At 46.4% G+C, this 26,736-nt stretch overlaps 1 protein-coding gene across 1 annotated transcript in view; it reads right to left on the bottom strand.

The window, feature by feature from the left end:
* The window catches only part of GFRA3 (GDNF family receptor alpha 3), a 117,992-nt gene that overhangs the window by 69,348 nt on the left and 21,908 nt on the right, over positions 1-26,736 (bottom strand). Inside the window, exons 2-3 of the mRNA XM_078652715.1 lie at positions 11,773-12,033; positions 9,474-9,566 (exon numbers count right to left, since the gene is read on the bottom strand). Of these exons, the coding sequence (XP_078508841.1) occupies positions 9,474-9,566; positions 11,773-12,033 (354 nt within the window). The remainder of the gene's footprint in view (positions 1-9,473; positions 9,567-11,772; positions 12,034-26,736) is intronic.

The raw sequence follows: 26,736 nt of genomic DNA, 5'->3' as shown, positions 1-26,736 counted from the left end.
TATGCGCCCCTACACTCTACAACACATTACTCAACACTATTCTACACCCCTCCACTCTATTCCCCCACTCTACACCCCTCCAATCTATGACCCTCTACGACACTCTACAACATTCCACTCTACAACACTTTAATTCACTCTACGCCATCCTATGCCACTTCACTCTAGGACACTTTGCTCCACTTTACTCCACTCTATGACATTCCACTCTTAGACACTCCATTCTAAGACACTCCATTCTACTCTATGACGCTCTACTCCACTCTACTCCATAACGCTCCACTCTACCCCACAACACTCCACTCTACGACAGTCGATGACACTTCACTCCATGCCACTCCACTTTATACCTCTGTAGGGGAGTCAGGCATGGGTCGCGGGTGGCGAGGCAGGTGCAGACACGTGGGTGGAGGGGGCAGAGTCATGAGGGGGCGTAGGGGGAATGATAAAAAAGAGTAAAAGAAACACTTACCTTGCTACAGCAGTCCATTGTCTCTTCTCCTGCTCTCTGAGGCACAGGAAGCATTGAAAAGGCTTCCCTGACCAATCACAAAGCTGCAATGCAGCGTTGTGATTGGTTTTGAGTATCCTGGTTCGACGCTCAACCATGGAATGGGGGCCTGGGCTTGTTCTCCACGCAGGCTATAATGCAGTCTGCATGGTGAATGGGGAAAGTGCGCATGACTGGTTTGGGCGGCACAAGAGGGCCAACCAGTCATTGCCCACTTAGGAGTGGGCAAACCACTCCTCCCCTGCCCTGCTCCGAGAGCAGAGCAGCCCCGCCCACCTACCCGCCCGCAAAGCAACAGGACACATAAAATGATCATAACTCAAAGTTATTATCATTTTATGTTTCCTTTGCAGTGCACTGCTTAAAAACAGTGGGGCGATGCTCCTCGGCCATAGTAGAGGAACCGTCCCTGCTTCACTGTACTCTACTCTAGGACACTCTACTCCACTCTGCGCCGCTACACTCTACAACACCCCACTCCACGATACTCTCCTCTAAGCCATTAACTTTTAGCCATGCTGAACAGCAGCCACACTGGTGTACAACATGTCTAAAACACATTGGCAGAGCTAATAGCTCCTGCATAGGCAAGACCTATTGACTTTGTCAATGTTTATGTACTTTGCAGTTTTTCTGCCTTCAGCTTTATTTGTGAATAAACTATGCTTTCTTCGTCACTGAACACCCACACCCCACTCATCACTACCGCCTAATGCTGTACCTAAGGATGGGAGTTTTGGGCGGCCATGAAGACTACTTGCTGTACTGAGGCAAACGGGAATCTTTGTTTATGTCTTAATCTTAAAGCACGGCATTAAATCTTACTTACATCCACACACAGTATTATCACACAGCCAAGAGATGACGTGTGGGCCAATGTTCCAAGCACATGCAGCAGACATATGCCAGCTGCTCCTGGGAAGACACAGTTGATAATGTGAGCTGAAATCCAGGGACAGCCCCTCATAAATCCCGGGTTTTATGTGTACGCTGAGCGTAGTCATTAAATTAAGGTAGCTGCGACATTAAAAGCATAGGTTATTTAGCCCCTCGCGGGGACATTTCCGAAAGTCCTTCCCTCTCAGGCGGGAAAGGCGCCGCCAGGCTTGAATTTTAGGGTTACTTCACAGAGATGTAACCCCAGAAACAACCGCTCTGCTTCTGGACTCAGCCAAGGAACCTCAGTTGCGTCTCTAGTGGGAGCCCAGGTGTGTATACATATATAGATATATTTGTTCATACATAGAATAGTCAGATTTAAACATTTTAAGCATACAATATATATATAGTATCATTTAATATATATGTACATGTGATTGTGTGTGTGTGTGTGTATATATATATATATATATATATATATATTCCAAAGTGCCCTGAAGCAATAGGGGGTCACACAACAGAGCCTCGCCATGCGGCTCCTTAATGCAGCCTGCCTTCCTGCTCTTTTTAATGATCCCAATTGCCAACGCGTTTCGAGGAAAAACCTCTTCTTCTCGGGCTTGCCAGCAATGATACACCTGAGCCTCGCACTCCTTTCACTCTGCAGCTTTATTAAATTGCATCACTGCCCCTCAGTGGGCGTGTACTCCGTGCAGGTCTTGATGTGTGCTGGGACATGGAGTCCTGAATGCGAGCGTTATTGTTCCCTTGCAGTAAGTTCAAATGTCTCATTGATTATTAAGGCACATTTTAATCCTGTAGTAGGTTTTTAGCATTATGGCAGACTTAATTTAGCATATTTAGGCACTGTGCTGATAATGTCTTGGTTCGTGCAAAACAACAGCCTCACCCTGCTGGTATGTGGAATTCTCCTCCAGCTTTCGCGGCGATGGTGCTCCTCCTCACGGCCAGGCTGCCGTGTTAATTTTTATAATCCAAAGTGCCCTGAAGCAATAGGGGGTCACACAACAGAGCCTCGCCATGCGGCTCCTTAATGCAGCCTGCCTTCCTGCTCTTTTTAATGATCCCAATTGCCAACGCGTTTCGAGGAAAAACCTCTTCTTCTCGGGCTTGCCAGCAATGATACACCTGAGCCTTGCACTCCTTTCACTCTGCAGCTTTATTAAATTGCATCACTGCCCCTCAGTGGGCGTGTACTCCGTGCAGGTCTTGATGTGTGCTGGGACATGGAGTCCTGAATGCGAGCGTTATTGTTCCCTTGCAGTAAGTTCAAATGTCTCATTGATTATTAAGGCACATTTTAATCCTGTAGTAGGTTTTTAGCATTATGGCAGACTTAATTTAGCATATTTAGGCACTGTGCTGATAATGTCTTGGTTCGTGCAAAACAACAGCCTCACCCTGCTGGTATGTGGAATTCTCCTCCAGCTTTCGCGGCGATGGTGCTCCTCCTCACGGCCAGGCTGCCGTGTTAATTTTTATAATCCAAAGTGCCCTGAAGCAATAGGGGGTCACACAACAGAGCCTCGCCATGCGGCTCCTTAATGCAGCCTGCCTTCCTGCTCTTTTTAATGATCCCAATTGCCAACGCGTTTCGAGGAAAAACCTCTTCTACTCGGGCTTGCCAGCAATGATACACCTGAGCCTCGCACTCCTTTCACTCTGCAGCTTTATTAAATTGCATCACTGCCCCTCAGTGGGCGTGTACTCCGTGCAGGTCTTGATGTGTGCTGGGACATGGAGTCCTGAATGCGAGCGTTATTGTTCCCTTGCAGTAAGTTCAAATGTCTCATTGATTATTAAGGCACATTTTAATCCTGTAGTAGGTTTTTAGCATTATGGCAGACTTAATTTAGCATATTTAGGCACTGTGCTGATAATGTCTTGGTTCGTGCAAAACAACAGCCTCACCCTGCTGGTATGTGGAATTCTCCTCCAGCTTTCGCGGCGATGGTGCTCCTCCTCACGGCCAGGCTGCCGTGTTAATTTTTATAATCCAAAGTGCCCTGAAGCAATAGGGGGTCACACAACAGAGCCTCGCCATGCGGCTCCTTAATGCAGCCTGCCTTCCTGCTCTTTTTAATGATCCCAATTGCCAACGCGTTTCGAGGAAAAACTTCTTCTTCTCAGGCTTGCCAGCAATGATACACCTGAGCCTCGCACTCCTTTCACTCTGCAGCTTTATTAAATTGCATCACTGCCCCTCAGTGGGCGTGTACTCCGTGCAGGTCTTGATGTGTGATGGGACATGGAGTCCTGAATGCGAGCGTTATTGTTCCCTTGCAGTAAGTTCAAATGTCTCATTGATTATTAAGGCACATTTTAATCCTGTAGTAGATTTTTAGCATTATGGCAGACTTAATTTAGCATATTTAGGCACTGTGCTGATAATGTCTTGGTTCGTGCAAAACAACAGCCTCACCCTGCTGGAGACATTTGAACTTACTGCAAGGGAACAATAACGCTCGCATTCAGGACTCCATGTCCCAGCACACATCAAGACCTGCACGGAGTACACGCCCACTGAGGGGCAGTGATGCAATTTAATAAAGCTGCAGAGTGAAAGGAGTGCGAGGCTCAGGTGTATCATTGCTGGCAAGCCCGAGAAGAAGAGGTTTTTCCTCGAAACGCGTTGGCAATTGGGATCATTAAAAAGAGCAGGAAGGCAGGCTGCATTAAGGAGCCGCATGGCGAGGCTCTGTTGTGTGACCCCCTATTGCTTCAGGGCACTGTGGATTATAAAAATTAACACGGCAGCCTGGCCGTGAGGAGGAGCACCATCGCCGCGAAAGCTGGAGGAGAATTCCACATACCAGCAGGGTGAGGCTGTTGTTTTGCACGAACCAAGACATTATCAGCACAGTGCCTAAATATGCTAAATTAAGTCTGCCATAATGCTAAAAACCTACTACAGGATTAAAATGTGCCTTAATAATCAATGAGACATTTGAACTTACTGCAAGGGAACAATAACGCTCGCATTCAGGACTCCATGTCCCAGCACACATCAAGACCTGCACGGAGTACACGCCCACTGAGGGGCAGTGATGCAATTTATTAAAGCTGCAGAGTGAAAGGAGTACGAGGCTCAGGTGTATCATTGCTGGCAAGCCCGAGAAGAAGAGGTTTTTCCTCGAAACGCGTTGGCAATTGGGATCATTAAAAAGAGCAGGAAGGCAGGCTGCATTAAGGAGCCGCATGGCGAGGCTCTGTTGTGTGACCCCCTATTGCTTCAGGGCACTTTGGATTATAAAAATTAACACGGCAGCCTGGCCGTGAGGAAGAGCACCATCGCCGCGAAAGCTGGAGGAGAATTCCACATACCAGCAGGGTGAGGCTGTTGTTTTGCACGAACCAAGACATTATCAGCACAGTGCCTAAATATGCTAAATTAAGTCTGCCATAATGCTAAAAACCTACTACAGGATTAAAATGTGCCTTAATAATCAATGAGACATTTGAACTTACTGCAAGGGAACAATAACGCTCGCATTCAGGACTCCATGTCCCAGCACACATCAAGACCTGCACGGAGTACACGCCCACTGAGGGGCAGTGATGCAATTTATTAAAGCTGCAGAGTGAAAGGAGTGCGAGGCTCAGGTGTATCATTGCTGGCAAGCCCGAGAAGAAGAGGTTTTTCCTCGAAACGCGTAGGCAATTGGGATCATTAAAAAGAGCAGGAAGGCAGGCTGCATTAAGGAGCCGCATGGCGAGGCTCTGTTGTGTGACCCCCTATTGCTTCAGGGCACTTTGGATTATATATATATATATATATATATATATATATATATATATATTTTATATACATCAAAAGCTTGTCCTCGAACAAAGACACAGTCAGTCTTGAAGCACTTTGAAGATCTTGCTGTTTTTTCAAAATAAATCATAGTAGTACCTGCATGAGATTGCGTCTTTGTTCGAAGACGAATGTTTGATGTGTATATATATATATATATATATATATATATACAAGAACAATCCCCGACTTCCAAGTGCTCGACAGCACAAATCAGGACACGACCCACACGGCAAGTAGTTTCTATTGTGTGATTTTATTCCACCAAATAGACATGACGCGTTTCGTCCGGTGAACGGATATATATATCAAAGCTCCAAGGTTCCCATCTGTGGAGACGCACTCTGACATCCACAGCAGCAACCTTCATGAGGTAAAAGCCGGATTGGCGAGCAGATCTAGTTTACAGCATGCCTGTTGATTCACGCCTGACGCGTTTTGTGCTCATTGCACTCTTCAGACGGGGGAGAGTCATTTTGACACAGAGGTCACACCTCCCACTTAAAAATATGAGCACTCCATTGGACGACTCCAATGAGTCTGCGCTGGTTTCTGGGTCTTGTAGTGTGTACCTCAGTTATGTGCCGCTATTTGAGACTTTTCAAGTCCACCAGTGGGCATCCACTCGCACATCCAGCTTGTCAATCCTCCATGGATGCCTCCACATTGAGACTCCGTGGTTCGGAGCTCCGTGGCCCTAAATTTCCAAGTGGTGCATCTCCCACCGCTGGGAGGCCGCGTATAAATCAAAGCTCCAAGGTTCCCACCTGTGGAGACGCACTCTGACATCCACTGCAGCAACCTTCATGAGGTAAAAGCCGGATCGGCGGGCGGATCCAGTTTACAGCATACCTGTCAATTCACGCCTGACGTGTTTCATGCTCATTGCACTCTTCAGAGGCACGACAGTCATTTTGGCATAGAGGCCACACCTCCCACTTAAAAATATGAGCCCTCCATTGGGCGACTCGAATGAGTCTGCATTGGTTTGTGGGTCTTGTAGTGTGTGCCTCAGTTATGTGCCACTGTCTGAGACGTTTCAAGCCCAACAATGGGCCTCCACTCACACATCCGGCTTGTCAGTCCTCTATGGATGCCTCCACATTGAGACTCCGTGGTTCGGAGCTCCGTGGCCCCAAATTTCCGGGTGGTGCATCTCCCGCGGCTGGGAGGCCGCGTATAAATCAAAGCTCCAAGGTTCCCAGTTGTGAAGCAGCACTCTGACAGCCACTGCAGCAACTTTCATGAGGTAAAAACTGATTGGCGGGCGGACCCAGTTTAAAGCATGCCTGTCGATTCACGCCTGGCGCGTTTTGTGCTCATTGCACTCTTCAGAGGCGAGACAGTCATTTTGGCATAGAGGCCCCACCTCCCACATAAAAACATGAGCCCTCCATTGGGCGACTCGAATGAGTCCGCGTTGGTTTGTGGGTGCCTCAGTTATGTGCCGCTGAGACATTTCAAGCCCACAAATGGGCCTCCACTCGCGAGGGAAAATTATTATTTTTTTAATTCTCACTTGTGGTCGTCTGTCAAATACCCCCAACCCGGCCCCACCGCCCCATTGCTCTTACCTGCACGGGCCATGACTGCTTATGGCCCAATCAGAAACCATAAAAAATTAACTATTATTAATGACCAAAGTGAAAGTTAGGACCCCCACTGCCTACTAATTGATCCACTCAGAACAGTAGAGCAACAGTTACTAATAATATGTCAATGTGAAACCAAATGAAGAAGCCCCTCCCACATCCAAACTCAGAAACAACAGACAATTACCTGGCCAATTAGAACTTCAAAACGACCTCCTCAGCAGAGCACTCCCTTGTGAATTGCCCAGCACTCCCTTGTGAATTGCCCAATCAGTAGAGAGGAACAACAGCTTCTATTACTGACTCAATCAAAACCCAGGAATAGCAAGCCCCAGTCACAGACACTATTTATGACCCAATAAGAAGTGTCATGCCTCCCAGATCTGTAGAGGTCTGCCAATGGTCACGATGTGATGCCAGTGGCGGCTGGTGACATTTGAAAGTGGTGAGGCATAAAATTATTGGCGTACTGCACCGCGGTGAGCGAGCGCAGCAAGCTTGCCCGAACAACTTACAGGGGATTTGTGGGGGTTCTCCCCCCGAGAAATTTTTGAAAAAAAGAGTGCATACGTGCTGCATTTTCAAGCAAATTTGAGGAAGCAGGAAGGTTAATAGAGCAATAGGAGCACTTAGAATATCTGCCCCCATCCATGACTTTCTGAACCATGACAGCTTGTTTAAAATCTGCCTGCACCCACCGCATGGCTGTGCCGCAAACTGTTGCATCATTACTGCCTGTGCCTCCACCCACTGCATGCTACACCACAGCTGCCTGCACCATAAGCCGCTTGCGCCACATCCCACAGATCTACACAAAGTCTGCTTCTATGCACATATTAATTGCAACTAGAGTTACACCATGCCTGCACCAGAACATCTCTGCTGTCCTGCCCTGCTTTAACATCCTACGGCATATTCTGTGTATGTTTTTGAATGTGATGGTGTTTCTAGAAAGTGGACTGAAATGTGAGCGTCAGGTCGGTTTGTTTATGGTGGACCAGGTATTACACTTAGATGGCAGAGTAGCAGCAACGCCTCCTCCAACATTGTCCACACCACATAAAACACTCTTTATCACATAAGAAGTATCCATGCCATGTAAACACTGTCTCCGCTCCTCAGAAGAGCCGGTGCCGCACAAGTGCGCTCTCATAGAAGAATCCTCTACACCATGCACTCGCTGATTGTACAGTATAAGAACTCCCTATGCATACAGGCATTCTCCTTGCCATATAACAATTCCCCATAGATACAATTTTCTTTATACCACGTAAGAACTCCCTATGCCTGCAAGCGTTTTCCTTGCCATATAATAACCACCTCAACAGAACTACAAGCATCCCCATGCCACATAACCACTCCCTGTACATACTTGTATTCTCCATCTCGTTAGAACGTCCTATACATAGAAGAATCCTCCATGCCATTGCCATATAAGCACTGCCTGAACATTCACACACTCTGCATGTCAAATAAGAACTCTCATGCCAGGTATAAACCGCCCATGGTATTTAAAAACTATCCAGACAGTATAAGGACTTTTCCCGCCTTATATGAGCTCTTCCCTTCATGTATGAACTGGCAAGGCATAAGAAATGTCCCACTGCATAACAATTGTCCTGGCCATATAAATATTCTAGCAGCCGTCTAAGACTTGTCACCACAATGTATGAACTGTGCGTACAATTGGTCAATGTTAAATTAAAATAAAAAGAAAACGAACTTACCTGACACTCCACGCCGCCTCTGCTACTGCTCCTGGACCGGGGTCCAGCGTTGGCACGTACAGGAACAGCCGCGTCACAACCCCTCTCAGCCAATACTGACGCGGCTCCAGCAGCACCAGGATTGGCTTAGCATGGATACTCGACGCCACCTGCCCATTAGGAGACAGAGGGTTGCGGTGATGATCAACCCTCGCTCTCCTAATGCGCAGCCGCCAGCCAGACTCAACAATAGTGCGCATTACTGGGCTGGTCGGAAAAATTCTCCGACCTCAACCCAGCATGTGCACTTGTGCTGATCCCTGGTGTGTGCTCCGTGCCATTCCCTGGCCTGACAATGCATGTCAGTCAGCATGACGCCGGACCGCCCACCCCCTTCAGGCTCTGAAGGGGGTGGGCAGTTCGGCGTCATGCTAAATGACATGCATGGTTAGTTTACTTCAGTCAGAGCCGCCGCGGGAGCTGCGTTCGTGGGCGACTTGTGGATCAACGCCCCTGTGCCCTAATGGATGCACCGCCACTGTGTGATGCTGGATACCATTCGGGTAAAAGAGCGATGACCTATGCCCTGGAAAAATCTTTTTGTTGTCCTGTAGAAGGCAGTAGCCCTGCATTCACAGAAGAACAAGGTGGCCTGGTGAGAGAGGTTTGCGAAACTGGGCTAGATATGTGTAATCATTAATCTATTTAATCATATCTGAAAGTGGGACAGTTTAGGCATGAGATGTCAGTACTGTTAAGCTAGGGAAATGCCTTCTTTGATCCATGCATGTAAGTATCTATTCATTGAGACCACAGACAGTTCTTCGAAGTCTGTGGTGTTAGCCGCGTTAAGCATTGCCCATTCATTTGATCATTGGTTCATGAATTTATTAATTCCAGAATCTTTTGTTGAAAGCCTGAATTCTAACCCTATGTGATCCTGGGCTAGACTAGTCTGGTCATACCGGAGAGCACTGCAGCCAGGCGCGAGAAGTCCGTGGTGCTGGGCTGTTCCACCTCTGTCACCTCATACGGCGAGTCCTCCAAGTCCAGAAACCCTAGAGAGGCAAAATGGAACCAGAGTTAGGAATACCTCCTATCAAGGTAGGATCTGGTCTATACATACCCAAAATGATATCATATGCCTCCACCATGCCTGCTGCTGCCAGGCCACCAAATTTACTGATGTCAACCTCATTGCAGACATTTTCCCCAAGGAGCTCCAGCATGCCTGGTGTGAGCTGACCTGCCATGCCATCATGGGGAACGTCATCACTTACGTTATTCCTAAAGACAACGCCCAAAGTGGGGAACCTTCTTCTAAAAAACATACTTAATGGCCCCTCTTGCTGGGACTTTCTTCCGAGCGCATGGAGGATATTTCAGAATTTTTTTTGTCTAGGATCAGCATGGTTTCCATGGTGGTCCTTGACAAAAAGATCATGTGTCAGAGGTTTCAGAGAGGCTCGACTGTCCTAAATTGGGTGGCCGCTCCGAAGCAATGACGCCGTTTCCACCTGATTCAGGCTCATCATCCTAACAGAGTTCCTCCAGGCAGTGGTTCCCCCACCAGAAACATTGAATTCTCTGCACTACTAATGAGCCGTGCAGAGGCAGAGGAGGGCAGGAGAGCATCCAGCTTTTTTTGGCAGCTGTCCCTTTAACGCCTTCTGCTATATAAGGCCCTGGGCTTTTAAATACCACTTACCGCTACTCCTGTGCCCTTTAGAGTTGATGGATTTTATAAGTGTTGGTATATATCAAATAAAATGGTACTCAGATAGAAGACACCTTGTCAGCTTATATTAAACATGTCATCTCATTCTCTCTTGGCAGGTGTCACCCTCTTTTGAATAATATTCACCCTCCTAAAAAGCAATATGCCTCCATTGACTTCTGTACGGTCACCCGCTTTGCAAACCTGCAACAGTGTTTTCTTCTCTATTCACATTAATGGGATCACCCTCTTAAATATCTGTATAATGAACAGTTGCCCTGGCAGAGAGCACAGCCCAGCACATATTTGTATGTGCTTTCACTGTCTAAAGTACATTCAGTTATCTCTGAGTTGGTGCATGATTTTCAGAGTACAGTTCAGAAGCACTCTTGGCTCTTTCCAAGCTGCACCATCTGAAAATCATGTACTAACTCAGAGAAATAACTGATTAAATGAATGCACTTCAGACAGTGGAAAAAGCAAAAAAATAAGCGATCGGATCTGCACTGCGCCTGCGCGGCTGTTCATTAAACAGTCCTTGGCCGCACCACATCAGATTTTCCATGTGATATACAAAGCAAAATAGCATAACTTGAAGTGATATAGCGTTGGAGAACAGCTGCATGGCCACTGTGGGTGTTCTGTGAACCCAAGGGGGATTTCAGGGTAAACGTTAGGCGATACCATAACATAATACACGATCAAGCAATGGCCGCCACCATTCTAAGGAAGCCGTGGCCTCGTCACAGTGAGGTTCAGCAATAAGAAGTCCAGACCTAACTGTCTTGAAACCACTGGGCGATGAACAGAGTGCAGTGGCAGCCGGCACAGGTAAGAGTGGTGAGGCTGCGGAGTGGGGTGGGGGAAGTCGACAGATGATGGGATAGGTAAAAATTTAATTAAATAAATAAATAAAACCACTTGATGAAGCAAACGCAAGGTAAGTGGTTTTATTTCTTTTTACTTATCCCATCGACTCCCCCACCCCGCCCCCGTCCTACCGCTCTTGCCTGTGCCGACCGGCACTGACAGAGTGCATGGACACCACCAGAGAAGAACCACACACCATGCGGGACTCTGCCAGTGGCAGCCGGCACAGACAAGAGTGATGAGGCGGGAGGGATTGTGACAGACGACGGGATAGGTAAAATTAAATGAAACAATAAATAAAACCACTTACTTTGCGTGCATTGCTGACTCCGCAATGCGGCGAGCGCAAGGTAAGTGGTTTTATTTATTTTATTTGACCTATTCCGTCGTCTGTCGACGTCCCCCAACCCCGCACCACCCGCCCCCACCAACGCCCTTACTATTGCCAGCCGCCACTGGACTCTGCAAGCATTCTTTGGTAAATCCCAGCCTCGTTAACACCAGATTTGGACAAGAAGAGGTTTGTTCATCATTACACAGGGTGAAGATGCGTTGCAGAGCCTGGTAGACTGTAGCCATCACTGGACTCCATTCCCAGGTCATTACAGAAGGGTGTCTGTTCCCCTGGGGTAAAGATGTAAAAGCCATCCCCCACCCTCACCCAGGATATCCTTTACCTGTGGTGAAGTCTGGGTGAACAGCCCAGTAGATCCCCAGGCACTGCTTCTCTCGGCTAATCGTGCGTGGACACTTGCACATCCCGAGGAAGCTTCGGTGGAGTGTTCTTTTGGCTTCCAGGCATTCCTTCTGCGGCGTTTCACCATGGTTGGCACCAGACTGGCACTGCTCAAACAGGTGGTAGCTGGCATTGCAGGATGCTTCCTGCAGGCACAGATTCTTGGCGTTGATGCAGTCTATTTGCGTGCTGGACCGGGCACCTGTTGAAAGCAAGGACATAAGGGAAAGTCACCATGGGCAGTGAGAGTCACCATGACTGGAACACACCCCATAAGCAGACACACTCTCCATAAACAAGTACAGTCACAATGAGCAGGCACAGTCACCACTAACAATTACAGGTTCTTGCAGAGGAAGAGGCACTGTTGATTAAACGTCAGGGGCGGCTCCACCACTGGGGTGTTTGGGTCTATGGCCCACCAGCCGAGGAGGTCGACTGCTCTGCTGTACTCCCACTGTTGAACCTGTCAGTAAGAGTGCAGAAAAGAATCATACTCACCCTGGAGGTGCAAGAGTGAGCACCTTTAATTTCATCCTGAACCCTGTGCGCCGCTGTATCATTCAACCATCTCCTTTCGGGAGATTATGATTATGAGTTACTTAAATCGTATTCTGTATCTCGAGGTGCTTGCTTGTCCACCAGACTAAGTAGGGTTTTAATAAGATGGCCAGATTTATTAGTTAGAGAAACAATAGTAATGAAGGACTCATGGGTTTCGCCCCACCTGAAAAGCGTGCGTGATGAGATGGATCCACAAATCTTCCATCCGGACTCGTGTTCTTTGGCCACAATGCAGCTCCAATTGAATGTTGAATAGAACTGCATTTTGTCACCCAAAAAAACTAGGCTTTCGTCCTCACAGAGGGACAGAATCCCCATTAATTGATATCCAGTACACTATTTGGAAGGTAGCGGACTCTGGGATCTTGATATTGCTGGAACTCCTTACAGGTTTTGACACCGTTGATCACAATACGTTGTGGACAGACTGGCGTCAGTGTCGAAGGAGTCAGAGTCGCCACTAAAGAGGATGAACTCCTTCCAGCCTGGTTGAAAAGCTAAGGTGGCCGTAGATCATCCATCGGCCAAGACAATTGCAGTCCACTATGGGATGCCTCAAGGTTCCTGTTTGTTCCCCCTTCTTTTCAGCATATATGTTCAGCCTCTACCTCAGCTCCTAGTCAATCTTGAAGCCGATTTTCCAAATTCTGCATATGATACTCAGATTGTGTATCAATTGTCCAAAAACCTGCTGTGGACCATACGCGAGAGGCCATGGCGTATTTAACCATCCAAAACATGATGAATAGGAGGTGCAGTAAAACAAAATTCTTGCTCATTCGTACTGAGCGATGGCTAAAAACACAAAGCTTGGGGCACCATTCCTTTCGGGTAGATAATGTTGATATTCAAGAGAAAGATAAAGCCCCAGGATATTTTTTGACAAGTGGCTTGTACTGGCCACAAAGGTAAATCATATTACATAGTCCTCTGTCGCCTTATGTTTCCATCTAAATCTTGTGATATGTTATCTCAAGAAGATCGGTCAACTATTGGTAGAACCATCGCTGGTTACAAAATATACTATGGAAACGCTTTGCTAGGAGGGACTTCGAAGTCCATTGTCAACAACCTTCGGGTGTTTCCGGATTCCAGCGCCAGAGTAGTTTTTAATTTACCAGAGCATGCTTATGTTTCTTCGTGCCTGTGGAATTTGCATGCATTATGTGAATTTAATTCAAAATATTGATTCTGGCTCAAAAATCTCTATTTGTCAACACTTCCAGTTACACAATGCACTGTTTTACCCCTTAGCACCCCAGGAAAAGTCTGAAATTGGTCATCCGCTGAGCATCAGAAAAAGCCAGTGGGTAAAACCTTCCCAATCATCGTAAGCCGTGGTGGAATCTTCTCCCAGAAGATTTGCAGCAGCTATATAAGCTCTACCCACTCTTGAAGGCGTTAAAAAACACCTAGTTTGAGTGTGCCCCTTGGAGAGAGACCTAGTGTCTCTGGTTAGGTTATTTAGATCGACAAACAAATCTTTCTTTCGATCTGATTTGAGGGTTTTCTGGTTTTGAACACTAGTAGAAGGTTAAAGGAAGGACAGCAAGTCTAATTTTAAATGTACAGTTTTAATACCAGATTTTTCGTTTTTATAGAACTAAGAGTACTCAGGCTGCATGTAAAGGTTTCCATTAATCTAGAGCCAGGTAGAACAAAGACCTAAGACCCATTTTGGTGCAACAGAGGTTAAGTCCAGTGAGCACAGCGAGGCGGGAAGACTGGCCGGAGAGGTGAAACTTGGCCTACAGGAAACCGGGTCCTAAAGCCTCAACCGCATGTTAGGGATATATTAAATTACAATTATATTCTTTAGGCTACTACGTGATCTCTGAGGTCACAGTATCTGACGCCGAGAATAAGATGGGCAGCAGAGTTTTCTATGAGCAACAAGAAAATTAAGAGAAATTTAAGGAGACCGAAATAAAGTAAATTGCTGTAATCTAGGGTGAGGAGATGACAGCAAGAAATGGCAAACGTTTTTTGATGATATATGACAATTTATAACACCACGGCGCATGAGGTATCAAAATTGAAAACAAAGATGAATGAATGGATGAAATAACATTTATTGAGTGCAGGTTTAACTGGTGGTATCCTGACACGAAAAGATTCATAATCTGGTTGTAGATAGAGTGTAGTCTCTGATATTACCCCCTCATGGGTCCTCCCCGTCCCAGTCCTTACAACGTGAGGCAATCCTGCCTCCACCCACCCAATCACAACGCCAGTATTCAAAAGCTTACATAAGCCCCTCCCACCTACCACCATGCCTGTTATCAACAAGACTCCGACACAAACACAGAGGATAGAGGACTGGGACAGGGAGGACCCCAATCGGGGTAACGAAGATTACCGGTAAGTAATAAGACATTAGGTTTCAAGTAGATGGATTTTAAAATTCTTCTGAAAAGACCCCAAGTGTGAATGAAGATGCAGAGCCAGGTACAGCGAGTTCCACCTTGCCATGCCTACAGAACCCACTAATCTTTTGGCATCTTGTGGGATAAGTCTAAGAATCCGTTTAAACTTTTTTAGTACAAAGCAATATGTGGCCACTGTTGTGAAGATTTGTTTTCAAGTTTCAAACCGGCCTTAATATTGAAACCAAGGCTCTTCATATAGTTTGGGGGGATAGGCCGAGCACCTAAGTTCCTTGGCCAAAGGATTAAGTCCCATACTACTCGTTTATGGCCCAGGTCAAGAACCACTGTTTGTGTTCATTTTGAGCCAGTTATGTTCCATCCAGCGTTTAACCATTCTAGAGTATCAGATGGTCCATTAGTTTTGAAGATAAGTCATCTTTCAATAAATCATCTTGAACTACTACCGCTCCACTTAATCTCATATTTCCCAATACTAATTCACCACTAATCCTTTTTAGGTTCCGGAGTACCGTGCTACTCGCTGAAAAGCGCTTTGACGCCTAATCGGGGGTAGTAAGCGCTATATAAGTGCAATTACAATAAGGGAAGCGTAAGTGCTTCTATGAGGGTGAAAGCCCATTTGGGTGTCATGCACAATGTTGTTAGATTGTGACAGGACGCGCATCACCATGGTTTAAGTAGCAGTATGTAGGAAACGTGGATGGAGCTAGAATGCAAACAATCAGAAGCGCTTCTAACCTCATGATGGCTGCTGGTGATCGTAAGGATAGAAATAGCAGAACTACTCCTAGGGAGCCTACGTGGACACAGCAAAATAACGGCTACCCCGGAATGTAGTTGCCATTTTGGCTTCTGAATCAGATCCTTGGCAAAAGAAGGAAGTCCCTCGAAACGAGTGGCTATCGCTGGCTCATGGGGGTTATTTCTCATATGAGATGGTAGAGCATGGTGTATTTCTCCTAAATGAAATGCTTATGTTTAGAAGCATAATATTTGTATTTTCATGAAATGTCAAGCTGAACTTATTAACTAAAAAGACAAAAAACTCATTTTTGAGGCAAAAATAAATGTTGTTTCACGAAAATTACAAGCTGATGTTTCAGTTAAACGTATTACCTTTTTGTACCACCTTTAAAATTAATGTTTAAGTGATAGTTTGTGCTGATCAGTGGACATTTATTGCTGTTGTTATTTCTTTGGTGAACCAAAGAGGTATGCAGTTCCTAATATGTGGAGCAGGTGGAGGTAATCATACACCAGGGCCCTCACACGCACTGCACCCAACGGCTAAAGTAATAAAGATCTCTGCCAAGTAGGCCCCGTCACGGGTGCCTGATCGGGTATTGCAACGCCGACCCGAGAAGGCGCAGACCCAATGATGAAATAAGACACCTGCTTGTTGGGTGTGTGAGGGTCTTCTTCCGTAAGGACGAAACCCTTCTCCTGTATTTGTGAACGTCCACTCACTGGGGTTCACCTTTGAGATCACTTACCTCCACCTGCACCACATATTAGGAACTGCATACCTCTTTGGGTCACACTAGTTATTGGGCATGTATGCTGGACCTAAGTAAAAAAAAAGCCCTCAGTTCCCCCTCTTGGAAAAGGTTATTTCTTTGGTGTCTGAACTGCCGAAGTTATTACATGTTTCAGTTGGGAAGAAGCATATAATCATAAGCATTGAGATAAATGTTTATACCTTTATTCATCATCTCTACTGCCGAATAAGGCAGGAGTCTGTAAAATTAATGTAATCTAAACATTCTCTGAACTTCTGGGAACTCTGTAAGCCGAACAGTCACCCTGGTGTTTAAACCTGTGGATTCTCTATAACCTGAGGGATACAACTTTGCTGTCTATGGCCGGAGATTGAGAAATCTGTGCAACTATTCATGTTTCCACCCTGACAATTTCTAAGTAAATTTTCCAACATAACATGGGCATAATAATCTACTTTGAAGAAACAGGATGGAAAAATTAAAGGAAACAGAGCAGGAAGGAGACAAATGCTATATACATCTTCAAAAACGATAGGCCTTAGAATTGAATACCATGTTGTTTGAACTACAGTCTAACTATATGGCTGCTGCTCCAACCAAGTTTTGTACAAATTGAACAGGAAAAAAACCCTGTTTTTCCACCCTCGTATTAAACTTTGTGGGGCGTAGGGTACCCAAATCATCACTCCTCTGGAGATGTGAACTTAGTTGCACAACAAGAAAATATTGAGATATTTCATGAGTGCCTTTTCAGAAATAACTATAAAACCAGTGCCTTTTATCAAGTTTATTTGAAAATTGTATTTCAAAACGCACCGTATGGACCAATATTTTGGCACGTTTGTTTATTACATTGGATTGACAATGTATGCAACCTTACACGTGATGCTGTCTTTGTTTGCGTATGAAGGGGCAGATTTATAATAACTGGTGCATTCCTGCATATCTGCAGGGATGCGCCAGTTATCGTGCGTCACGGCAGACACCTCTTGCGCCACCATGGATGCGTCGCATTTACAATGCGGCGCACCATGGGGCAAGAATAGACAGATGCGTGAGGCATCTGCTGCCATAAGGGTGACGCATTGCTGGAGTTGTGTCGCAAGCGCGACGCAGCTCCAGCAAGGCTCGGGTGCCCCTATGCCTAACATGATGCGTCAATCCTTACACCTGCTTCAAGCAGGCGCAGGGTTTTGACGCAGCATGGCCGTAAAAGTGACTGAGTGAAATCTTGTAGATTTCACTCAGCCACTTTTAGGAGGTGTTCCTGCACCGGAATGCCCCGCCCAGCGCCGAAACGCCCACATGTGGCGCAGGGCTTTACAACGTGACGCATCTCCCTAGATGCGTCACATTGTAAATACCCCGGAGCATGGCGCTGGCTTTGTGCCGCCGCTGCGTCACAAAAGTGATGCAACGGCGGCACAAATCTGGCATACGGGGCTTGTAAATCTGCCCCTAAAACCACAATGAAAACAGTAAAACAGAAAAGCATGCAGCACCCTTGATCTCCACCTCTCTGGGGTGGACGGAGAGCTTTGTCCGCCAATCCCTGACTTCCCAGCTGCCCGTGCGTGTATACTCTGTGGTCCTTCATCTACAAGTAAATGACGCAGTACGGCGCCGCAAGCCATTTAGTGGCGCCGTGCTGCGTCATTTTTTTAAAAAAGTGACGCACCGGCGGCGCGTTGGGCTTGTAAATAAGCCCTTGTGTGTTTTTAAGTGTGGCACATGAAATGCGAACGTTAATGCATATTCAAAGAGAGGTTAGCTAAGCTGGAAACCTCACGGGGAAACAACAGGAAGAAGAGCTTCCTTTTGTTCACATAAAAAAGAAAGCGTTGTTTCCTAATGCTTGGTGCGGCGGTTTTCCTTGAGTGTTCTCTTTTGTCCTGTGGTAAGGGGAAGAGAGATGATTTAGTGAAGTTTTGAAAAAATATGGAAAACGACATTCTCGCGTCTTTTGAGAATGGAATAGAAATGCGTGTGAACGATCTATTTTTAGGTTTGATTTATTACCGGAGGCACATGTTGGTCTTCAAACTGAAGGTATTGTTTAAGCTCAGCACCCATGTCTTGCCACTCTGCCCTCCGGCGTGCACTTTAATTGGAGGGTTGGTTGGGGTGGGCGGCTCGCTGGCTCGCTGGCTCGCCCAGTCTCCGCAGACAGTCGACCTATACCAAATATGAGGTTCCAGTCGATTCAATAAATGCTCCCCTTCTAGCTCAGAGTTTGGTCGATGTTACCATGAGCACGACCTGATTTTCTTCGGGCCTCCCTCTATGTTACACAAATTGAACATTTCCGAAAAGTCCATATAGTTCTGCCAGTTTCCTGCCGCTAAAACAGCGATAATTTTAACTAAGTTCTTGCTAATATGCCCCTCAGTTCTGATACTGTAGTGAGGCCCACACACATCCGTGCCACTGTGATTCACCTCTGGACCGCAGTACCTCCTGCTCTTCCGGTACACACAGTTCAGTCAGAGTTATGCCCCAAACTAGCTCTTCCAGGTCCCACACATAGCTCTGCCGACCCATCACCCCATAACATGCAGGACCTCATAGCCACCTACCACCCCTACTAACTATCGCGCGCTGTGAACTCTGACCTCTAGCACCAGCTACTGTTCCAGGCCTGGGGCCCGTACACAGCTGTGCCGAGCCATCGCCCATTAACATGCAAGCCCTCATAGAAGGGTCGGACTGAGATCACAATTAGGCCCGGGCACTCCCAAAAAAGTGGCCCACATTCCCTGCTCATCCCTTTTATGGATCACCCTCTGTTAGTCTCACTGGAACCTGGCTGGTTATTTTTTGTTATAGTTTTGTATAGCGGCCCAGAGTCATTGGAGACGTGAGCATCAGGTACATTACACAAGATGAAATTCATTTTCAGTATGGATATTAGGTGATGTGCCCAGAATCACAGGATGTTGAGCTGACGCTGGGACTCAAACCTAGTTTCAACATCTGCAGCTCTGACCATAGCGCTACATTCAATTATATGCTACCCTCTCCTCTCCCCCAACAAGACCTAAAAGACTGGGGCTGAGCTGACAACACCTGGCTGCTATGGAGGCCACTTCTCTTACCCCCGCAGAGCGTTATAGCCTCAGGGCATTTCGCTGGCAAGGGAGGTGTCAAAAAGTTCATTGCTGCTGCTCAGGGGAGGTGGGGGTGGGGTTTAGGTGAGAATAGCCCAATATCACCTGCCTTCCTGCAAGGCACCTCTTTGCAACACACCCTCCTTGCACTCCCCATGGTCTAAAAGTGATGGCCCGATAGGGAATAACACTGCTTCTGGCTGAGCTGTGCGCCAAGGTGAGAGTGCCCCAAAGGCTAAAGCAACACCTGGAAACCAGGCTCAGTTTACAGCATGTCAGGGGAGTGCTCTGTGATGCTGGCCCCACATTAAAGTGGCCTGGCGGGAAGTGGAGAAGAAAGTCAGGGGCATATTATCAAGAACGGCGTTAAAATTATCGCCACTTTAACGGCAGGAAACTGCCGCTAAACGGTGATAATGGGCTTGATAATATGCCTTTGAGAATTTCAATAGAAGCCCATGTTCACACCAGAACATGGGCTTCTATGGGAATTCACAAGGACGTATTATCAAGCCCATTATCGCCGGTTTAGCGTCAGTTTCCTGCCGTTAAAGCGTCGATAATTTCAACGCTGTTTCTTGATAATATGCCCCTGAGTCTCTTGGGTCGACATACAGGGGGCCAAAATAAACGGCTCCCAGGTGACCCTGAGGCACATTGACCAATGCCCAATTGCCCGCCTCCCCAATCTGACCCTGCCACCTACCACCCCGGGCTGAAGAACACATCTCTTCCAATACATGTGAACTCTGACCATTACAAACGCCTGTGGTTCCAGCGCGGGGACTGTGCACATTGACTTTGCCCGGGAGCCGGGCACGTGCACAGTCCTATCCTCTCTTGCATCCAACCCTCTCTCGTCATCCCGCACTCCTCTCATTAACCTCTTCCGTGCGTCGCATGGCCCCCGGCCGTTTGACATCACGGTGGGTGTGTGCGGAGGATGGCCGGGACCGTCCGAACCGCGCTCGCATCAAATTCCTCAGCACCGCGGGGCAATTCCGGCCGCAGCGATGCGGTTAAATACAGGACAGGTGCCCGGTCCGGCCTTGGGGGGCATCCGGCATTTTCCCAGGAGGCTGGAAGGGTGGGGACCGTTTTTGGAGCGGTGAGGGCCGAATTTGTTAAGGAGGGCTGTTTTTGCAGAAATGCTACAATATTAGCCTCCAGTAACAAAAGCAGCAATGCTGGGGGCCGGATTTGTTAAGCAGCAGTGCTTCACACTGTACCCCCCACCCGGGGGTGGGGGGTGGTCCGACAATATTGCCAGGGCTACTTTGGGTTCCCTGTCCGCCCGTAGGTGCCTCCACCCATCATGACATAACCCTCATTAGCTGGGGCAGAGGAAAGGAGACCCTGAGGCAGGGCATCAGGGCTAGCAGGTGGGCCGAAACATGCATGTGCATGAAGGCAGGTCATAAGGGCCCGACAACCCGTCCACTGGGAAAAACAACCTGAAGGCAACAGTATATATTCCCTGTGACCCCATACATCACCAAGAAGCCATGTAAATGGTAAACTAAGAACTATATAAAACCTCCAACATAAAATAGCATTCGATACACATGCAGTTATCTGTCTGCCTCAGTCCACCTCTCCACCCATAGAGTTAAAAAGCCCTCCCTCCATAGTCAGTCAAATCCTTGCAGTAAAATTCACGGACAGAAATAAAAATAGAATCAGGTGAAGCCCTCTGAGCTGCTGACGTCCTCCTGCGAGGTCTCTAACTTTAGTCTTGCATTCTTTACACTATTGTTCCCCTATTTTGGTCTCAGGCATGCTTGAATCCTTTCAGGTTTACTTTCTGGGGGTCCTTGTGATTAAAAACAGGCAGAATGATGGGATGCTCTAGCGATGAGGCACAGCATGAACTAGCGAGTACTAGTGTAGACCGCGTGTGCTCATGCTTAGTATGCTCGGTAGGAGCCGTACAATGTGAATCCATTGCAGAGCTGCCGACTCACATGGTGCCACCGTGTGTCACATGATATCGGCTCCCTTCACATGGTCACCCAGTGTCAATATCGCACTCTGTGCACACCATGAGACCCCTGCCCAGAGCAGGTTTCCAGCTCATTGTTTAGAGGGTCTGCACAGCCGATGTCCATTCCAGGGTGTGAAACCTCCCTACGACAATCGGCAACAAGTCTCGAAAACGTTGCTATTTTCATGGTGTGAGGTGGTGAGTTACAGTGCCTCGGCTGTGCTCGCGACAAAGCGTCCCCCACGTCAAAGCCTCGCCCCCTCCTCACACAGTGAAACTTTTTCAGAAATTGGCAGGTTAATATTACCCTCGATATAACCTAAGTACTCTATCCAGGAGACGAACTACCTTCATTATGTGTACCACCATCTTAATCAATGCTTGAACCGTGTACTGCTCGTGTCCAACAGCTGCATTTGTCCTGGTCGCAGCTACTGATGCAATATGTCTGAACGTAATTATTGTAACTGTGACTGCCTGTACCCTTGTATCATGCTACTGTTGTAAAGTGCTCTGCTGCCTTCAGGCCATGTCGGCACTATATAAAATTGCAAAAAATAAAATACAAAAAATAAGGTATCAAATGGAGTGCCCATTGAGGTGTCAAGGGTGTGCCGTCCTTCAAAAAGTAGGTTTCCAGCTCATTGTATCATTTACAACCATCCCAAGACGTCAGCGGAAGCGTCAGAAACCTTTGTAATTTGTTTTTGCGGAAGAGTGATAGGGTCTACTCAGGCGCTATTTGGCTCTAAGCCCAAGCTCCTCTCACTGCCCCCGTTCTGTGGCTAGCCAGGTGATTATGTGCTCAATGTCTCACCCCCACCCCATCCCTTCAAGGCCTTGCCCCTCAAATGGTAACACTACTGTCAAAGTTGGGAAGTTTGTATTCACCCAGTTAGAATCATAGGGTATCCTATTGATGCTACAGGTTGTGCAACCAAAGGCTGTCACGTGTGAGTGTTTTTATGTTTGTTAGGTGTCACCGAGATTAGAAGTAAAGGTATGGGGCAGCTTGAGCAACATTTCACGCAATGCCGCATAGCAAAAAAAGGGGAAACATCCTTTACAACACAACTTTTACCACGCAGTGCTTTTACATCGCAACTTTTACAACGCAAACCATTACAACGCATTGCGCTGGGGGCGCTCTAGGATAGGGAATAGATTTAATTTACTATCCAACACCTTCCCTACTATCCACGGGGACTGGAGTTGGAATAGTAAATTAAACTATTCACTATCCAGCACCCCAAAGCGCTATGCGTTGTAATGGTATGTGTTGTAAAAACTGCGATGTAAAAGCATGCGTGGTAAAAGCATGCGTTGTAATGTCATACATCCCAAAAAAAGATGTTGCACTGTGCTGTGTGAAAGGGAGAGAGCAGGGCGGTGCCATATGTACTATAACATAGCACTGTTTTCCTCTCTCCCTGCCGTGGCACACTTCTGGCTGCCATGTGCCAACCTACACACATACCCTTGCACCAGATTGCAAGGATGAGTGTATTCTGTCAAGCATAGGTTTGGTACTGGAAGGGAAGCCTTCCAGAACAAAAACTATTCTTTAATACTTTTCCCACTTTGTGTGTGTGTGCTGTACAGTGCAGCACACACGAAAAGTTGAAAACATTTGCAAAGTTTTAAAGTTTGCTCCAATGTTATGCCTGTATTGAAAAGGCGTAAATATTTGTGCAAATCCCTGTCTACAAATGTTTTTAAAAAGTGATTTGTGTCGAAACCCATGGATGGTTGTATGGGAATGCCCATATACCACCAACAGTATGCCCCCTTGATGCAAAGTAGCACAAAGCGGGCATATCTCCACTTTGTCTTACTTATGGCAACTCTCCATCGCAAATAATGCTTGGCATTGGAAAGTAAATTCTACCACAATGCTCTGTGCCGGGTTTGCATCACAAAAGTACCAAACCCAGCGCTAAGGGTTAGTAAATCTGGGCTTAGATTTGCATCCAGTGAGTATCGCAATAAATATGTGCGGCCAAAGGGTGTGACCCAGTGAACATTCAATGAGATTGGAGGTATGCTGCTATTGGTGGCACAAGGTTAAGACCTAGTCAGTATCACAGAATACACACTGAAAGTATCATACAGAGCGTTAATAGTGGGCGTCATGGTTTGTACATCAGATGCATTCCGCACAATCAATGCCACATAATGTAAACACAATTGGTGTCATGCAAGGAGCATCACATCAGTGTGCCCTTTGGGATCCATCTGTCAAAACTGATATGGGGTAGAGTAAAGTTTGCAAAACTGTACAAAATGGCTGTGTAGCAATAGAGGAATGTGTGGAAAACCTATTTCCTAGTTCGAGACTTAAGATGACGGTGGTTTGCTTGGTGTTGAAGTGATGCTAGACTAGCTGGGATAGAAGCCCCTAGCATAAGGAATAATCATAACAAAGCCAATAGGCCTGACATTAGCTGCTAGCTTCTTGGGTTTGACTATGCTTCTTTGGAAATCTTTTGTGCCGGGAGAGCTTTGAGGCCTCACCAAGATAAAAAAAAAACTTATTTGGTAAAAGCAGAAATATTTCTAGGTGTAAAAAGCACACATTGTCCTAGTAGTATCAGGCCCTCGGTGAAACTACTTTATGTGTGGATGAACTCCTTGTGAAAGAGCAGAATGTTGTCATTCACACTGAAGTTAGCCAATGGCTGAAGTAGACTAACCAATCGCTCCATGCAGTAGTAGGATGTGCGAACCAGAAATCCACATCACAATTCTGCTCCGCACTACTTGTATTTGGGCCCTAAAAAGCATGATACAGAAAGGAAAACAGACGTTTCAAGCAGCTTCTGCAGCAAAAAAATAATCTCAGATGTGACCATATGACAGAGTGCCTGAATAGCTTTAGTCATGACCAAGACTATCATACAGGGGTGCAGGCAGGTAACCTGGAAGACTTCAGGCCTTGTCTGTTTAGTAAGAGTCTCAGTCGACAGGGCACACATGCTACTCATAGATGCTAAAAGAACAGTCTATCCATGCTACGATCCATTAGGCCCTGAATACTATTGGTGTCTTGCTTTGGGTTCAGCAATGGACAGCTCAGAAGGTTAAAGTGCCAGTTGCTTAAGCCTTTCGCATAAACCCCCACCACCCAACCATCAAGGGTCCCAGTCCATACATTCAATAATGACATTTTTAGGATGCTAAGAGTGTTATTGTCCAGTTACAGTGGCTACCATGGATCCAGTGACCAGACAAGTAACAACGCAAGCAGTAGCTGAGTTTTTTAATGGTGGCAGGAGTGGTGGTTGGTCAGCACTCATATTAGGCCTAAGTATGGCGCTAAAAATCCCATCATGCAAAGCGCTGTTGCTTAAAAAGTAGGACTGGTGAACATATTATAACTTATGCGGCCAACTTGAGAGAAATAAACTAAAGGGCTTTAAGTGGCATCGTCGCCTTCGGGGCTCAGACTTGGTAGTAATTAAAAACAGGCACCGAAACAGGACCCTATTCGGCCCCTTGTTCATGTCCTTAACCTTACTGGCAAAAACTTTGATCCATATCTGAAAAATGAATGTAAAAAAGGGTAAGGTAATCAACGTCATTGATTTTGTTATATTTCACGTTTTAATTAATCTTGCATTCCCTAAGAGTGAGTGCTAATCCCAGGACAATGTGTGCCTTTATTTGTATTTGTGAAACACATTACTCTTGTAATACTTTAAAGTGAGTCGCCTCCAGGTGTTTATAACAGGCTATGATTGAGAGCTTGGAGTTATGGCTAAAGGAAGTGCGAGTTTGTCACAGTGCCTTTCAGTGAGTCAGAAAGGTGTTCAGAATACATGGTCATCCAATCCTTGGCCTCTCTGCAGAGTGCAGAGAGCAATGGTCATGTATTCCAGATGCAGATGTGATTATGTGCAAATGTGCGTAAAGGAGGTATGCAGTTGTCAAAATATTGACAAGTTGAAAGTAAAAGAAAATGTAGTGCTTAGAGGTGAGTGGGTGTGTTGTGTCTTTTAGCGTGATGGAGGTGAAGGAGATGCGAAAAACTGCCTTTCAGGAGAGAGTGAAAACTGAAGCGGAAAGTTATAAGGTGCAAGATACGCAGGTGGAGGCGATGTGGAAACAAAAAAGGGCAAACATGTTGAACACGGAGTGAACATAACAATAGAGGTTGAGACACTGAAGATCACTACCTCATCCACGGCACGAGTAACTGACTAATATCCACCACTGAAATTACTTCATATTTCACCATATTAATTCACCACTAATCCTTTATATGCTTCCTGAATAGCGTGCGTCAACAAGCGCTATATAAATACAAACCTCTGTCCTCTATCCTTCTGCTATCATTCCAAATCCAAATAACTGACTAACCTATCCACCACTTAAAATGTACTCGCATGTTTCACTATACTAATTCAACACTAATCGTCTATGGGTCCCGGAGTAGCGTGCTACTCACCGAAAAAGCGCTTTGACGCCTCGTTAGGGGTAGTAAGCGCTATATAAATGCAATTACAATACAATACAACTAATCGTCCTGACTGATGTTGGACGTCTATCAGTCGTTGTGCTATATATATATCTGGATGCAGTAACAGAAAGCTCAGAGAAGCGCACAAATATAAGTCGGGTCAGAAACTATGGAAATCACAGAAATGTAGTTTACATTTTTAAGCCACACCCTTAATTATATAGGCCAGGCCCCTTTTAAATATCCCATCTCACTTTTTTTCGTCCCACTGAAGGCCCTCATAAGCTACATCACAACATAACATGATTTAAATCAGAAAGTCACGCGAGAGGTTGAGGCAACGCACGCCCATGCAGGAAACGTAGAAAATAGCACATGCTTGAAAACTGTAAATAATAAATGTTCATATCGTACTTGTCGAGCTATGTGGGCAGCGTGAGAAGTGCTTAGCTGCCTGCAACAAAAAAAGCGATTACTTATTAATTAGGCTCTACGAGTAAACATTTACTGAATATCTCCTGTCATTGCCGGCATGGCATGGTGGTTGTGCTCTCACTCAGTAAGTGGGGTCAGACAAGCACTTAGGTTACATGTACCCAGAGATGGCCCTGGTTTAAGGACTTGGAAATGCACTTCAAGGGGGCATGGCAGGCGCGCCTGGGTCCCCTCCTCTCACACGGTGATTTTTGTTTTTTTGTTTTTTGGGAGTTTGTCAGGTCTGGTATGCCCAAACGACGTGTGCTCACATTTGCAAATAGTGCGCGCCCTGGGAACGTGTTTTGTGCGTTTTTTGGCTTTAACGGGCTGCGAGGGGGGAGGTGGAGGAGTTTGTTTACAGAAGTCTGGACCCGGGTGAAACATTCTGGAAGTTTCCAGCTGCTGCTCTTTACCCGGTGGCCGCC

Source organism: Lissotriton helveticus, chromosome 7, assembly GCF_964261635.1.
Source record: "Lissotriton helveticus chromosome 7, aLisHel1.1, whole genome shotgun sequence".
Lineage (NCBI taxonomy): Eukaryota > Metazoa > Chordata > Amphibia > Caudata > Salamandridae > Lissotriton > Lissotriton helveticus.
The sequence above is the reverse complement of the archived record's forward strand: the minus strand, read 5'-3'. Positions and strand labels throughout refer to the sequence as shown.